The sequence below is a fragment of the Euleptes europaea genome, chromosome 16 (genome assembly GCF_029931775.1).
Source record: "Euleptes europaea isolate rEulEur1 chromosome 16, rEulEur1.hap1, whole genome shotgun sequence".
In the NCBI taxonomy this organism is placed as follows: domain Eukaryota; kingdom Metazoa; phylum Chordata; class Lepidosauria; order Squamata; family Sphaerodactylidae; genus Euleptes; species Euleptes europaea.
In genome coordinates this window covers 19,987,526-20,002,419 of record NC_079327.1, presented here as the reverse complement: position 1 = coordinate 20,002,419, position 14,894 = coordinate 19,987,526, and the positions used below count along the sequence as shown (strand labels likewise).

The 14,894-nt window shown below is 43.4% G+C and overlaps 1 protein-coding gene across 1 annotated transcript in view; it reads right to left on the bottom strand.

Annotated features, from left to right (window-relative positions):
• Positions 1-14,894, bottom strand: part of RBM26 (RNA binding motif protein 26) — a 51,974-nt gene that overhangs the window by 21,392 nt on the left and 15,688 nt on the right. Inside the window, exons 5-11 of the mRNA XM_056862095.1 lie at positions 13,657-13,874; positions 12,769-13,029; positions 10,273-10,512; positions 6,084-6,221; positions 5,371-5,511; positions 2,245-2,353; positions 572-731 (exon numbers count right to left, since the gene is read on the bottom strand). Of these exons, the coding sequence (XP_056718073.1) occupies positions 572-731; positions 2,245-2,353; positions 5,371-5,511; positions 6,084-6,221; positions 10,273-10,512; positions 12,769-13,029; positions 13,657-13,874 (1,267 nt within the window). The remainder of the gene's footprint in view (positions 1-571; positions 732-2,244; positions 2,354-5,370; positions 5,512-6,083; positions 6,222-10,272; positions 10,513-12,768; positions 13,030-13,656; positions 13,875-14,894) is intronic.

Below are 14,894 nucleotides of genomic sequence, written 5' to 3'. Positions count from 1 at the left end.
CAACATATATACATGGTCCCACGAGGCAGTAGTTGGGGCAGTCCCAATTTACTGACAATGATACTTAATAATGCTTATTTTGAAATTAGAAATGAGCATCCTTCCCCACCCCACCCCTATTACTACCATACAAATGTGAAGGGGAAGACAGGATGGTTTTCGAAAAGACAAAAACTTTCAGCAAACAGGTTAAATGGACTACCCCTCCCCAAATCTGGGATGAAAAGATCATGTCTATATAAACACATCTGTCCATTTGCAGATGGGCCCCTTTTCCTCCACCCACATGCTCCTGCAGGATTACACAATGTGTCACTCTGAAAGGAGGCAACAGGGGTCCCAGTTAAGGAGACAGAGGTGGCAATAGTGCTAAAGGAAGAAGCACCATGGGAGCTTTACATGGGATAAACATAAACACAAACAGCCATCAACAGGAGAAGATTGTATGAAGGATAAAAACTGAATAAATCTGAAAGCTGTGAGTCTTGCTTATCATAAACCACTCTCACAATCCAAGTTCTCACTGGAGAAGCAACGCGAATTGTGAGAAATAGTCAGAGTCATCACCTACCTGCAGATTTACTAAGTTCCCAAATTTGCTGAAGTGCTCGTTGAGTTTGCTGATGTTGTTAAGTTCTGGAGGAACTTTCCTCAATTCAAGTTTCGTATTTTCGTTCCCAAACAGCACCTTCTTCTGGAAAGCTGGACTGTTTGTTCTGTTAAAGTTTTGCCTGCAACACAAGGATGTTTGCAAGTTTTTAAAAAAAGTTTTGAAGCATTATACTATCAAAATACAAACTGCTATCTAAAGAATAAAGATTGATTAAAACTGTGAGTTGACAACTGAAGATGTCCACAAGGGGTATAACTTAACCCATGCTATTCTATTTTTACCCCACAATGGCATATTAGAACAAAAAATTCTACAGTATGCATGGTTCCAATACACTCCCAAACGTTTGGGTGTGCAGGGCTTTCATTTTCTCATTCATTCCGGTGAGGGTCACTTACACACACAAGAGTATTCCGATATTTTCCTTAAATGTTTAAGTAGAATGGGGGGGGGGGGGATGGTCTGAAACAGTGCGATGTATCAGACCCTGTTAGCCTTGAGGAACACATGAATTGCTGAGCAAGTGCGCATTGGAGGGGGCACTGTACATCATCTGGGGTTCCATGTGCGTCCATTAGCAGAAGAGAGAACTCGTTTGGCTTTAAAATAAAATCTAACCTTGTCATGAAATCTCTTCCAAGATACCCCAAAACCGAAAAGGATAAATTCTCTTTAAACAGCTCTTGAATCATCTGAGTGTAAGAAACTTCCTGAAATTTCTACCGATAAAGGTCTGAAAATTTCATCTGTGAATTCAGATGCTACAAAAGCACCCCTCTAGATTATAGCTTTGGCCTATTCAATTTTTTTTTTAAGTATGCATTTCTGTAGATACACACATAGGTCTTTCTACCACAAATCATAAGCATCCTTAATTCATGATGCCCTGATTAGCATTTTAAATGTTAATGTAGCTTGGTTACCTCATAGGGCAAACCAGGGATTTTGCATGCTAATTTACTACAAGCTCTGTGCCGTGATCAAACAACCACAATGGCACAACAATGAAAATTATTAGCATTTTCTCAAGAAGAAAGATGATGTATGAAAGTATGCCACGCCCCCATCTTGAAGGATATCAAGCAGTGTTAAGAGGTCTATTCCATAAATATGGAAAATATTACGGTATGCCTTCAGGATGCCACCCCCCCCTCACAGAAGGAAGAGGAGGAGGAGAAGGAGGAGGAGAAGAAGAAGGAGAAGACTTGGTTATACTGACTTTCTCTACCACGTAAGGGAGACTCCTTCCCCGCAACAGACACCCTGGGAGGTAGGTGGGGCTGAGAGAGCTCTAAGAGAGCTGTGACTAGCCCAAGGTCACCCAGCTGGCTTCGTGTGTAGGAGTGGGGAAACCAACCTGGTTCACCAGATCAGCCTCTGCCGCTCATGTGGAGGAGTGGGGAATCAAACCTGGCTCTCCAGATCAGAGTCCACCGCAATCTGTGGTGAAGATATGCTCTCCACTGTGGACCAGGATGTAATGGGGAGGATAAGGGAACACGCCCAAAAAACCATAAGAGATTTTAATTGGAAAATTCCAAACTACGTAGAAGGCTTGAGTGCAGGAAGAGCAATTTTTTTAACTGCATTAACACAGCGAACAAATTATTTTACAGTTAACAGTTACTCACTTGTCAAACCAATTCTTCTTCGCTGGAACTCCATCGGCTGCGCCAATAGTTCTTTTTCGGGACTCAGAATCCACCACTATCCTCATGCTGCTTTTATTAGCAGGCTTTTCTGTGTGTGGGGAAGAAAAAGCGTACACTGATTAATTTTTAAAGGATGTTTGTCTGTGCATTTTATAGTAGAAGTTTCTCTCCTTATTACCGTCAGCTGACTTATTGCGTTTTTGGAACATGCTAAGTGCTGCGCGCCTTCAAACCCAAGGTCCCTTCGGTTCAGCGTCGGTCTCCAACAGCTACCGAAACCAGATGCTTCAAAAAGAAGCGCGAGAAACCCCACAGGGCAGCTACAGAATACATTGCCCAGAAAGCAAAATTTCTTTTTCAACTCTTAGATATTTAGCAGATGGCTTATGACTTGAAGCCTGAGAGGGATTCCTTTGATATTTTCCAATATTTTTTGAGAAGGAAAAAAAAACAGACAAGGGGTGGGGAGGACCGTGTGTTGCAGAAGCCCCAACGCAGATGTAACATTCAAAATTTTACAGGAATCTCTGAAACACCCCGAAGCAAACTAGAATGTTAAGAGTTGCTGTCTTTGTAACTTAACATATAACATAACAAATTGTCAGTGAAATACATAGCAGCGTGAGGATCCGGACTGAGAACTGTTATGATATCCGTATCATCACGCAACCAAATGAACCGTTTGAGAGGGTCTAATTGAACCCACTGTGGTCTAGCTACTTTGAAACTGCACATCGTTCTTGCATGTGGGCTGAGGAAGCAGTGGTTCGAAACGAGAATAATACATCCCAGAGGTCTCGTTCCGGCACTTCTGGGCAAGTTCACAACCCTGAATTGGTTTCCATCTGAGCTAGCTGCAACTGCATCTACAACCTCAATTTTGGGCAGGTTCCAGCTGCTCTAGCCTTGTCTCAGCATGTTGTGACAATATACTCATGAACTTTGTAGCTCAGAGTATTTAGGGCGTGGACTGTCTTTTATTTATGTTACTAAATTCTGTAATTTGAGTGTATGTGTTATAATATATACCGTATTTTTCGCTACATAAGACGCACTTTTTTCCTCCTCAAAAGTGAGGGGAAATGTCAGTGCGTCTTATGGAGCAAATGCAGCGGTAGCGGGGTGCCGAGCCGGGCGGGGGGATCTTTAAACTCCTCTGTGCTGCCTGGGATGGCAGCGCAGAGGAGTTTAAAGACCCCCCCGCCCAGCTTCCAGGGAGTCCCTGGAAGCCCGGTGGGGGGGTATTTAAATTCCTCTGAGCTGCCTGGGATGGCAGCGCAGAGCACTTTCAAGACCCCCCCCCCCGCCGGGCTTCCAGGGAGTGCCTGGAAGCCCGGCGGGGGGATCTTTAAACTCCTCTGTGCTGCCTGGGATGGCAGCGCAGAGGAGTTTAAAGACCCCCCCGCCGGGCTTCCAAGGAGTCTCTAGAAGCCGGACGGGGGTGGGGGAGGTCTTGGAAAGTGCTCTGCGCGGCCCTGCCCACCTCCCAGCTGGCCGTCGGCGCGGGGAACGCGGGCTCGCGGCATCCCGACGCACCCTCCATAAGACAAGTTTTTAGAGGAGGAAAACAAGATTTTTTCTTGTTTTCCTCCTCTAAAAACTAGGTGCGTCTTATGGAGCGGTGTGTCCTATGGAGCGAAAAATACGGTAATATGTCTAGTGGCCGCGATTTAGAATTAAAGGCCATCTTGTTTTATGTAATATGAAGTATGGGATTTAAAAGTATGTTTTAATGTATGTTTTAATTGATGTTTTATGATTATACTGTGACCTGCTCTGAGCCTGGCTTGCAGGGATAGAGCGGGATATAAATGCAACCAATAAATAAATATGTTTGCTGATTCCGAGATATTTAATTGGTGATGCCATCGTGCTGTTTTGTTCTGTACTACCAAATGTGACCGGCAAGCAGCAGCTCTGTCCTTACTTAAGAGGGCAGCCTGATTACAAAAGGATCCTGTCAATGAAGATCTATTTAAAGTGGAAGGAGCTTCACCAAAACGAGGGACCAAGTAAAGTTCTGGCTGTCTCTTTTAACCAATGTAACACACCTGGCAGGGTTTTTTTGTTGTGAAATAACGGGGATAATGCCTGGGCGGGAGATGCCAAAGGAAGCCGGGACTGAGGCCATCAAAACCTGACCTGGGAGCACCTTGAAAAGGAGACTTTGTGGTGGCGCGTAGGCACCGCGGGGGCCCTTTATCCTTTCCAGGATGCAGACAGATTAATATGAAAGCAAACAGTGAGACTAATCTAGCAGCAGCCACCACAGAAGAAAATGCAAGGCCAAAAAAGGAGAAGGGTTTTTTTTTGATCGGTGATTTTCTGTTTCTGAAGAAGATATGCTTGACGCTTTGTAACTACAAAGTGCTTTCTTGCATCAGTAAAAAAGCTACTGCACACCCAAGGCATACCGAAGTGTTTTTTTTTTAAACCTGCCTTTCAGTATCAAAAGAACTCCCATGGCAGCTTACAAATTACACAAAATGATAATATCAGCATAAATAATCAACAGTTATAACCAGTGCAGGCCTACTAAAAGATCCCACCATGACTAAAACAGCACTTAGCTAAAACATTCAAACGGCTTCTGAAATAAGCATTTCAGCCAGCTGCTGTAAACAATTGCAGGCTTTCTTACAACATCTCTGGGGTGCCACTTCCACAAATGAAGGGGCCAACCCTGAAAGAGAACTATCATTAATAAAAGGCCAAAGATTTATAGGATCTGAAGAGAATCCAGAGTATTAATGGGCTGTATCCTACCACTTTCCCCAGATAAGGCAGCATGCTCTTCCAACACAAGGAGACTTCCCTCAGGTGCAGGAGGATCTTCCATTGGCAGAACAGCCGTGATAGAGGAAAGCTCCTTGCCCCAAAGTTGAAACCAAGCGGTAGGATACAGCATGATTTTTTAAAAAAAAATGCAGTTTCCACAGTACAATCAGGCAACAGAACCTGGCTAAGATCTGGTTCCCAAGCTTACCAACATGGCAACAATTAAGCTTTCCCAACATTTTCCTAATATGGGAATTACCCCACGTAGAGTACTTGCTTTAAAAGCAGCAAAGCTCAAGACCGCAACAAAGATATCTTTCACTATACCTCTTGGTGGCAGGTCCATATCGCCTGATGTAAGTCCTATCAAATTTGGTCTCTGGGCATGCACTCTGTGTCTATACATGGGTCTTGAAGTGCTGGTTATACTGGGTGCTTCGGGATTATAGCCATCTGTGTCATAGGACTCTGAGAACAGATAAAATCATCCAGTTAGACGACAATGAACAAATCGTTACAACAATCCCAAATCCAAACTAATTATACGGTTAGAGGGAAACGGAACTATGCAATTCTTTAATGTTCACAAAGCCAAACCAACAGATATGTAACAAAATATTCTTTCCCCTGTGGGAAAATTTGGTCCAGGTCAACAGACCACCTGGTAAGAAACATGCATTCTCCCACTGAGATTTTCCATTTCCCATCTTAAAAAAAAAGTCGATTCCCATGCCACATCACAAACTTTTTCAAAAAAGTGTACCGTGGGAAGACTGCCATCTGAGAAAATAATACCTGATCATCAAATCATATCCAACATCCCACTTGACTCAACAACCAGTTTCACAGTAGTTTTGATCCTGGTTTGATCGTGAAAATAACAGTCACTTTAAAAAGCTATCCTATATTGCGTCATAACGCTCACCATTCTTGCCAACAGAAGTTTACACTGTACGATGATGTATTATGCTCTAAATTCTATACAAGCACAATAACCAGAGGCTTCATTACCATAAGTGAAAAAAATGCCAGTACCGCACCTGTAAAGAGAGAGGGTGGAGCAGGTGGTGGCTGGTGATGAATACCTGTTGTTACAACTGTAGGAACCGAACTGGTTGCAGAATTTGGGGGAGCATCCATACCGGAGGGCTGTAAAGGTGGAAGCGGCGGCGGCGGTCCTACCCAACACAGAAATAATGAATTACTAAAGACAACTAACCCACCACACATGCAGCATAATCCTGTTATACCTTTATTTATTATTTTAGACTTATACTGCACCTCTCCCCTGGGGCACAAGGCGTCTCACAACATTCAAGAAACAATCCATCTATAGAGATATGTCAATAATTACAAAATTATAAAGTACAATCCGTAAAATTGTGTCCTAGATCTTTTCCTTAAGTATGTTCTGGATCAGGGGAGCCCAACCTTTTTTTTTAAAAAAATAATTTTTATTATTTTTCTGAAACAAATTAACATATAAAGAGAAAGAGAAAGAAAAGAAAAAATATAACAGGACTTCCCCTACATCTTCCTCCATCCATTAATAAATCTGTATACTCTTTGGTATCTACAATTCTAATCCTAATATTTCTAATTACACTAATTGAACTAAATCTCATACAGTTTTAAAAATATAATATTGAATGTAATCATTAAAAGGTGGTTAATATTATCTCAAAAAAGGAAGGTTAATACGTCTCACTAATAATAAATGGATTAGATCAATAAGTAAAGATTATCATCTTCTTCATAAAACAATACCTCCGTAAACCCTCCATGTCTCCCTACACCTCTTAATTGTAAATTGTCTTTATAATGTATTAATATAGTAAATTCTACCATTATTGCCAAAATCAAGCCTTTTAACCAGTCCCTTGTCTATTTCCAGAAAACAAAACTATACGCTTTTAGCCAGTCCCTTTGTCCGGAATTTCCAGCATCTTCCACTTTTCTTCATTAACTCCAAACACCGGAGAGCATCCTTGGATGTGTTTGGTAAAATTCCCTCTGCAAGCATAGAGTTCTCATAGTACATCTGCATTGTAGTTTCTTCAATTCCAAGTCCATAAAAAGAAATCCCGGTAGCTCCAGCCTTACCACCCTTCCAGTCCTCCAAGCTAATATCAAAGAATTCTTCAGGCAATTTGTAAAGATAAAAGTCAAGGTTTCTCACGTTCATATCCTTCGTAAGCAGCTGATCAGTTGCAGTTTCCTGTTGAAGGGATGTGCCATCTTGTTGTTTATCCTGGCTCTCCTTTTCCTTTGAGGAATTTCCTGATCTTGAGCCATCTTCTCACTTGGAGAATCCACTGCTATCACATCTGATTTTGTTATATTAGCTTGGTCCTTTATGTCTTTAAGTACGTCCAAAATAAAATCCAATTTTTAGTTAATAGATTGATATATGGTGTTTGTCATGGCAAATCCATCTGTTTAATCGCACGTTCCATGCTTGCTCCTTTTAAAAGTTTTGTTAGTTAGTTGGTAGAGTCCGGGCAAATAAACCAAAAAATAGAAAAATTTGTAGGTGATTCAACAGGATTCCTGTATTGTGGGTAGTATTTTGATGTTAAATACCATCAAGCTGAAAACACTCTAGTATAGACTGGGGCAAAGAACAGGATATACCCATAAAGATGTAGAACCGTGGACTTTTCGTTACCTCCTCTTCCAGGAACTTGGGAGTGATTTGCCAGTTACACAAGGGAGACACACTTCCAGTCTCACGATCTCACAGTCTGTTACAGTCTCGCGATGGCATTAAACAATGAAGGCGGAAAGACGACAACTAAAGAGGGGGGATTCTTCCTCCCTCCCCTTTCAATGTCAAAGTATCTGATTGGTAGTTGTAACGTCTTTCAAAAGCTCCTGTTTGTTATGTCTACCCACTGATCAAATTGATAGAATTCCTGCCGGTTTATCTGATGTGGGGAGGCACGGATTTGATAGATGTATTTGCCAATTCTTCAGATCCTCCAAATCCAGGTAAAACAAAAGAGTTTTTATAACTTACTCAGATTTTAGAAGAGTAGGTATTCTTGCTTCCATGTAGTTGCTTAGGTGGTAATAGGTAGAGGAGGACTGAGCCTAAATCCAAAGAGACGTTCGCGGCTTTGTATTTTCCCCTCAATGCCCGCGGGACCTCGCCCAGTTCCCCGAGAGTTGTCCTCTCTCAGAAAAATGGGGGTCAAACCGCTCTTCAAGGCTGCAGGGGAGTTCCTGGTCCCTGGTCCACTATTTAGGATCCGGGTAGAGGTGCAGGATGCATCCCAGATTTGAACGTTTCTTGGGTTCTTCAGGAGCCCCCGAAGAACGTGGTGCTCAGTCCAGTGTCTCTAGCGGAAGTCTGGGGGGCCCAACCTTTTTGAGCCCGTGGGCACAATTGGAATTCTGACGCAGTGTGGTGGCCACAGCCACAAAATGGCTGCCGAAAAATGGCTGCCGCAGAAGGCAGAGCCAGCCACAAAAGTGCTGCCGTGGCTTACCCTTCAGCCTCATGGTGAAGATCCTTGTGCTGTGGTGGCAGCTGCTGCCAAAGCAACATTTTTTTTTAAAAAAAAATCTGCACAGCCAATCAGAAGCCTTGCTGGGCAAAAGTTTCATCTGGCCATGCCAACTTTTTAAAAGCACTTGGCGGGTGCCAGGAAAGGTTTTGCCAGTCACCAAGTTGGGGATCCCATTCTGGATCTTCAGAAACAGTTGGAAACATAGCACAGAAGATTCCATCGCTAGGCTTTCCGCTGGTTTAGAATGTAAGGATATCCTCAACATGTAAATTGCATGTATTAAGTCTCTAATCAAAGAGCCCCGTGGCGCAGTACTGCAGTCCAAGCTCTGTTCACGACCTGAGTTCGATCCCAACGGAAGTTGGTTTCAGGACGCCGGCTCAAGGTTGAATCAGCCTTCCATCCTTCCGAGGTCGGTAAAATGAGTATCCAGCTTGCTGGGGGTAAAGGGAAGATGACTGGGAAAGGTACTGGCAAACCACCCCGCAAACAAAGTCTGCCTAGTAAACGTCGGGATGTGATGGCACACCAAAGAGGGAAGATGCTGTGTACAGTGATGGGGGAGAAGCAACGGCAGCAGCTTCCTATCACTCCTCCCAGTTCTTGCCTGGAATCAACAGTGGGCCAGTACAGTTAAGCTCAATTCAGATAAAACAGAACTGATGGCGTGAAGTGTGTCTCAACTCAGGGAATGGGTGGATGGCCTATCCTACATGGAGTCACGGTTTCCCTAAATATGCAGGATTGCAGACTGGGGAGTTTCTGGACCCAGCCTTGTTATGTGATTGTGACTGTGGCCAGGATTGCCTTTTTCTAGCTTTACCTAGTATATTCTCTCTTTGCTAATCAAGCTTTATGCCCCACGATTCATACCTTGGTAATTTCTACATTAGACTGCTTGTAATGAACTCCATGAGGGGCTGCCCCTGAAGACTGGCAAGAAACTATAGCAACCTGAAAATGTGTTGCCTGGAATCTGCAGCCAAGTGGGCCACAGTGAGCACATAACATTGATCCTAAAATGTCTAACTCTGACAGGCATTTGGTTTCCAGCACCACACAAGGTGCAGGCTTTGACTTTAAAGTACTACACAGCCTGGTCCTTGCATCTCAGAAAACGTACCTCCTCATCAAAAACTTCAGAAAAAGCTTTCTGCAAAGGGCCACATTCTGAGGTGCAGCACATTGCTTTAAGAGCCACAGCCCTTTTGATAGCACCACCTCTCTTACAGAACTCTCTGCCCAGAAGTCTGCCTTTATCTTCTTCCATTCTTCCAGGAAGCAGGCAAAAACTATTTTACTTCAGAGAGTTTTCAGCTGGAGTTAATTTTAATCTGTAGTAGTATCGGGAGTTAAGCTCACCTCAGGGATTTATGAGGGTTGATTAATTTTTTTTGTAATTTATTATATCTATCGATTTGTTGCTGTCATTTTGTTGTGGAGAATATACCAATTGAATCAACATTAGCTTACCGGGCAGTTATTACTAGCCTGCAGGAACTATAAAGTGTCCTGAAGTCCCACTGGGTGAACAAAATTCAAGCACACGTAACATATTCTGCGTTATAAATACAGTGAAGAAAATCTATAACTGGTCACAGAATAAGACAGACTCAGGGCTTTCATGAACTTTATATAAATTCAATATAAAATAGTACAGTATTATAATATGCTGTTATTCAAAAATAAAATAAAAAATTAAAGAGGTACATCCTACCAGTGACGGGTGGAAGGCTGGGCGGTAAAGGGCCTGGGGGTGGAACTGGAGGTCTGAGGTTTACTGGAGGGGGAGTAAGAATAGGTGGTGGCGGAGGAAGTCCTGGCGGAGGTGGTCCTTCAACAACCGGGGGCTGTGCTGGAAAAGGCAGGATGCCTGGAAGATTCACATCCTCCACGACCACAGGGTCACTTCCGTGGTCAAAAGGACACATGTCTCCTCTCATGCAGAAACCCTTTTCTGAAAAAAAAACAAAAAAGGGTCGGGCGACAGAAGTTAACACTTTCCTGCCTAGTTTATTTACAAGTTTAATAGATTTGGGTTTGCAACTCAACAAACCTATTGCAAAAAATAAAAAAAAAAATCAGTCGTTCTTTCTCTATGCCTTGTATTACTTCACTTTCAAGTCCAGAATACTGCTTTCAAGTATTTTAATTGAGAATATCAGAGACCTCTGAACAATGAATAATTTTCGTGTTTAACTTTCCCAAGTACAGAGAACCTACTATAAAAGATACCGAAGAATCTATCAGTTATTTTCTTATACCAAGTTCATCTACAGATGCCAGCTATTGAGCCAGGGTATCTGCACACTGATTATTATCAGTTTAACAAGTATCTTCCCTTCCCTTTCTGCTTGGTACCTCCTGCTTCCTTTCTGGACTGCAACCACAACAGGGCTTAAGTTGATGTCATCCAATTCTTCTGCAAAAATATGCCAGAAAACGACCCTTTTAAACTCTTTCCCCATGTACTTTTGCCTGCAAGCCCAAGCTCAAGGCACCAAAAGCAATTACTTCTAGGATTCACAATTTCAGAAGGGTCACGAAAGTGTATAGGAGGTAGCTACTGAAGGTTTATAAGCCAAGCAAGGCACTGGGACAAAGGTTTCATGCTCTTCCGTGTCCTCTGTCCAGTCTCCTCCCACTTCCTATTTCCTGTTACTCCTGTCCTAGCTTGATCTCCAGGACACCAGTTCATCCAGGACACAATATCACAACCAGCAATATAATGTTGACTCCTAGTCAAGTATCCGGCTGGCCTCGGGCCAGGGCCTTTTCGGCTCCAGCTCCGACTTGCTGAAACCCTCTGTCGGATGAGATCTTTTGGGACTTGGCTCAGTTCCGCAGGGCCTGTAAGAACCAAGATGTTCCGCTGGGCCCACAGTTGAGGACAGCGACAGTTCCATTCTAGCTGGCCGCCCTCTCTTGTCCCCCCCTTCTTCTTTCCCCTCCTGCCTTCCTTTCCTCCTTGATCGCTCTCCCCATTATTGACATTGCCTTGAGGGGGTGCCCTCTTTTATATTTGGTAGGATTTTGAATGTTAACTTCCCATCCTCTTCATTTTCCCTTCCTCTCCTTTTTTTTTTCTCCCCCCCCCCTTTGGTGTTCTGCCGCCTTCTCATGGAAGTGATGGAACTGCTTCTAGCGTGTGGCCTCCCGTTGTCCTTTTGGCCTGGGCACTAGACAACAAGGTGCTATTGGAAGTGTAAAACTACAGAACTTCCAACAGCACATAAATGCTTGATTTCAAAAGGACTTTTAAAATTAGTTGTCCATTTATGGTTGGGGTATCTGAACACTTAATTTATGTTAATTTTATGCAGAGGATAGATGGCCATCTGTCAGCAATGCTGATTCTATGACCACAGGCAGATCATGAGAGGGAGGGTATCTTAGTCATCTTCTGGGCATGGAGTAGGGGTCACTGGGTGTGTGTGTGGGGGAGGTAGTTGTGAATTTCCTGCATTGTGCAGGGGGTTGGACTAGATGACCCTGGTGGTCCCTTCCAACTCTATGATTTTATGTGTTATTGCACTGTAAATTTTACTTGGGGCCAAGGAGTGCTTTTATCGGACCCGTTGTCTAGGGCCCAGAGCTTCTCAGACCAGCAGTCGGTGGCGTATCTTTTATCAGACAGAAACTCTTTTATCACTCAACAAGTAGCCAGGTATCTGCTAGCTGCATCAAGAATACATGAACAGCTTATATGTGTTCCTAGATAACGTTACTGACATTGTTGTTTTAACTCTTTTATAGACGGTTTGGTTTTTGCAATTTTGTTTTATAAACATGGTGTGACAAATGCCTAATAAAGGTTACGATGATGATTAATTAGATTCTTACCCTGGCTGACGTTTTGTGTTTCAGTCTTTCTTGTATTAAGACTTTTTCAGTTTACTTGTAATAGAGAGGTAAGCCAACTTGAACATTTGGCTTTAAATTCAAAGGCAAAATATAAATGTTTCAAACTTTAAAAAAAATCTGCTGGCATGGCTATGTATTAATGCATTCGATTTTGTCAGCGACAAAACAGAAAAGATTCCAAGCAGGAAAAATGTTGCCTTTTCAACTAGAGTAGCATGCTGAAACGGAGTGAGCAAAGTGGTAAACAGATTGATGCATTTAGTGACTGATAACCTGACATGACACTAAGAACTCTGGGTTAGTCTGAAACTGGAATGCTGGGATTTCACCCCCACCCCCCAAGGCTCACCATCATAGTCTCTGCAACGCTTCTTTGGCAGCGGAGGTCTTCCATAGGAGTTGTGGTCCATCTGTTCTTCGTGAAACTCCGACCAACTTTCAGTAGTGTTATTCCCATGATGAGCCGGAGCAATGACTGTTATAGTGCTGCTTAGCGTAGGGACAGGGTAGTGGCCGGATGAAATGTTTGTTACGGAAGAAACAGGGGTATAGTTGTTTTCCAGCGGCTCTGGTCTGTCCAAGTCGTATTTGGGCTTCCCCAGGTCCCTTTCTGCAAGAAATTTTTTTTTGGGGGGGGGGAGGGTACATGGTGACAGAGTAACGTAAGAGGAATGCCAGAGACCAAGGAAGCTGGACTTCTTTTTCTAAAAACAAAACTCACAGCTGGCACGTCAAGGGCAGGATGAAAATGTGAGATAGACAGATACATCAATCAATCTTTATTACGATACAATATCAGCTCTGAATAAAAATCAAAGTTGGGTTTAAAATAATAAAATAATAAAAGTTGATGATTCTGGGGATGATTCTGGGAAGGATGATTTGAAGAGGAGGAGGAAAGATTTTCTATGGGGAAGGGTTTTCAATTGGCTGTTTATTAATCCGACTAGACCGGAGGCAAAATTTGGCTACTTGAATGGTTATCTCCCGAGAGGAGTCTGCTAAGAGAAGGGAAACTTGTGCTTCTGGTCTCCCAGGAAAGGATGACAATATGGGGAGAATGTACTGCGATTTAATGTTGTTGTAGAAGGGACATTGCAGCAGAACATGTTCTACTGTTTCCACTTTCTCTGTTTTGCATGGGCATAGTCGTTGATGAAAGGGAGTACAGGCATATACATACAATATCTTTGTTTTGAAAATACTGAAAGTCAGCGAAATAAAGCCCCCCAATTACCTCTGCTTCTCGTTCTGCTTCTGCTGCGACTCCTGGTCCTGTCTCTATCTCGATCCCGCAACCTTTCCTTGCTCCAGCTTCTACTGCGGCTCCTGCTGTAGCTCCGACTCCGGCCCCTTCTTCTGTTGTAGCGGTCTCTGTAGGACTCCCTTCGGGGAGGATTCCGGTCGTATTCTCTCTTCCGAGAACGCTCATCTTTCTTTCTTTCATCCCTGCTTCTAAATATTTCAGGTTAGCTATTATACAAGGGGCAATAAGTTCTAGATCCAAGTAGATGTTGAACCCTCCGACTGAACACGTGAAGCTGCCTTCTACTGAATCAGACCCTTGGTCCATCAAACTCAATATTGTCTACTCAGACCAGCAGCGGCTCTCCAGGGTCACAGGCAGAGGTCTTTCACATCACCTACTTGCCTAGTCCCTTTAACTGGCGATGCTGGGGACTGAACCTGGGACTTCCTGCATGCCAAGCAGATGCTCTACCAACTGAGCAACAGCCTTATGTGGCTTATGCTATCATTCTCCCCTCCTCCATTTGTTGTCTACTCAGACCGGCAGCGGCTCTCCAGGGTCTCAGGCAGAGGTCTTTCACATCACTTACTTGCCTAGTCCCTTTAACTGGAGATGCCGGGGATTGAACCTGGGACCTTCTGCATGCCAAGCAGAGGCTCTACCACTGAGCCACAAATTGCCAAGCAGATGCTCTACCACTGAGCCACAAATTGTGCTACAACAAGGGGATCTATAAGACTGGAGTGCTGGAATTCATCTCCTGTATTCACAAGCTTAAGGCAAATGTGATGCTCCATTGCCTCAATTCATGTATTGTAAACTACAATACTGGGTAAGTGCAGTCATTCAGCATGCTCAAGGCCCAACTCTGACCCTTAAGCACTCTGTACCCAAGTCATAGTTGTAGGCATGGTATAGCTTGTTCATGCTCTTTGCACACATACACCTACTACATTTCAGCATCTCCTCAGTCTCTGTGACATCTCGTCCACAGTTAAGGGTTTGAGGAACAAAGGCCTTCTTGCATAAGCAAGCACTTATTTCAATATCAATTGCCCCTCTGAAAGCATATGAAGTTTATACTGATCCTTCCTTTCACAACTCAGTCACTGTCATTTTCAAACTTCCTTCTTAGACAGCCAAATGCAAGTGGGGGTGGGGGGAAAAAACCACAGATGATGCAGAGATATGCCATTATCAGACAAAAATTCCTGACAGTGGCTACT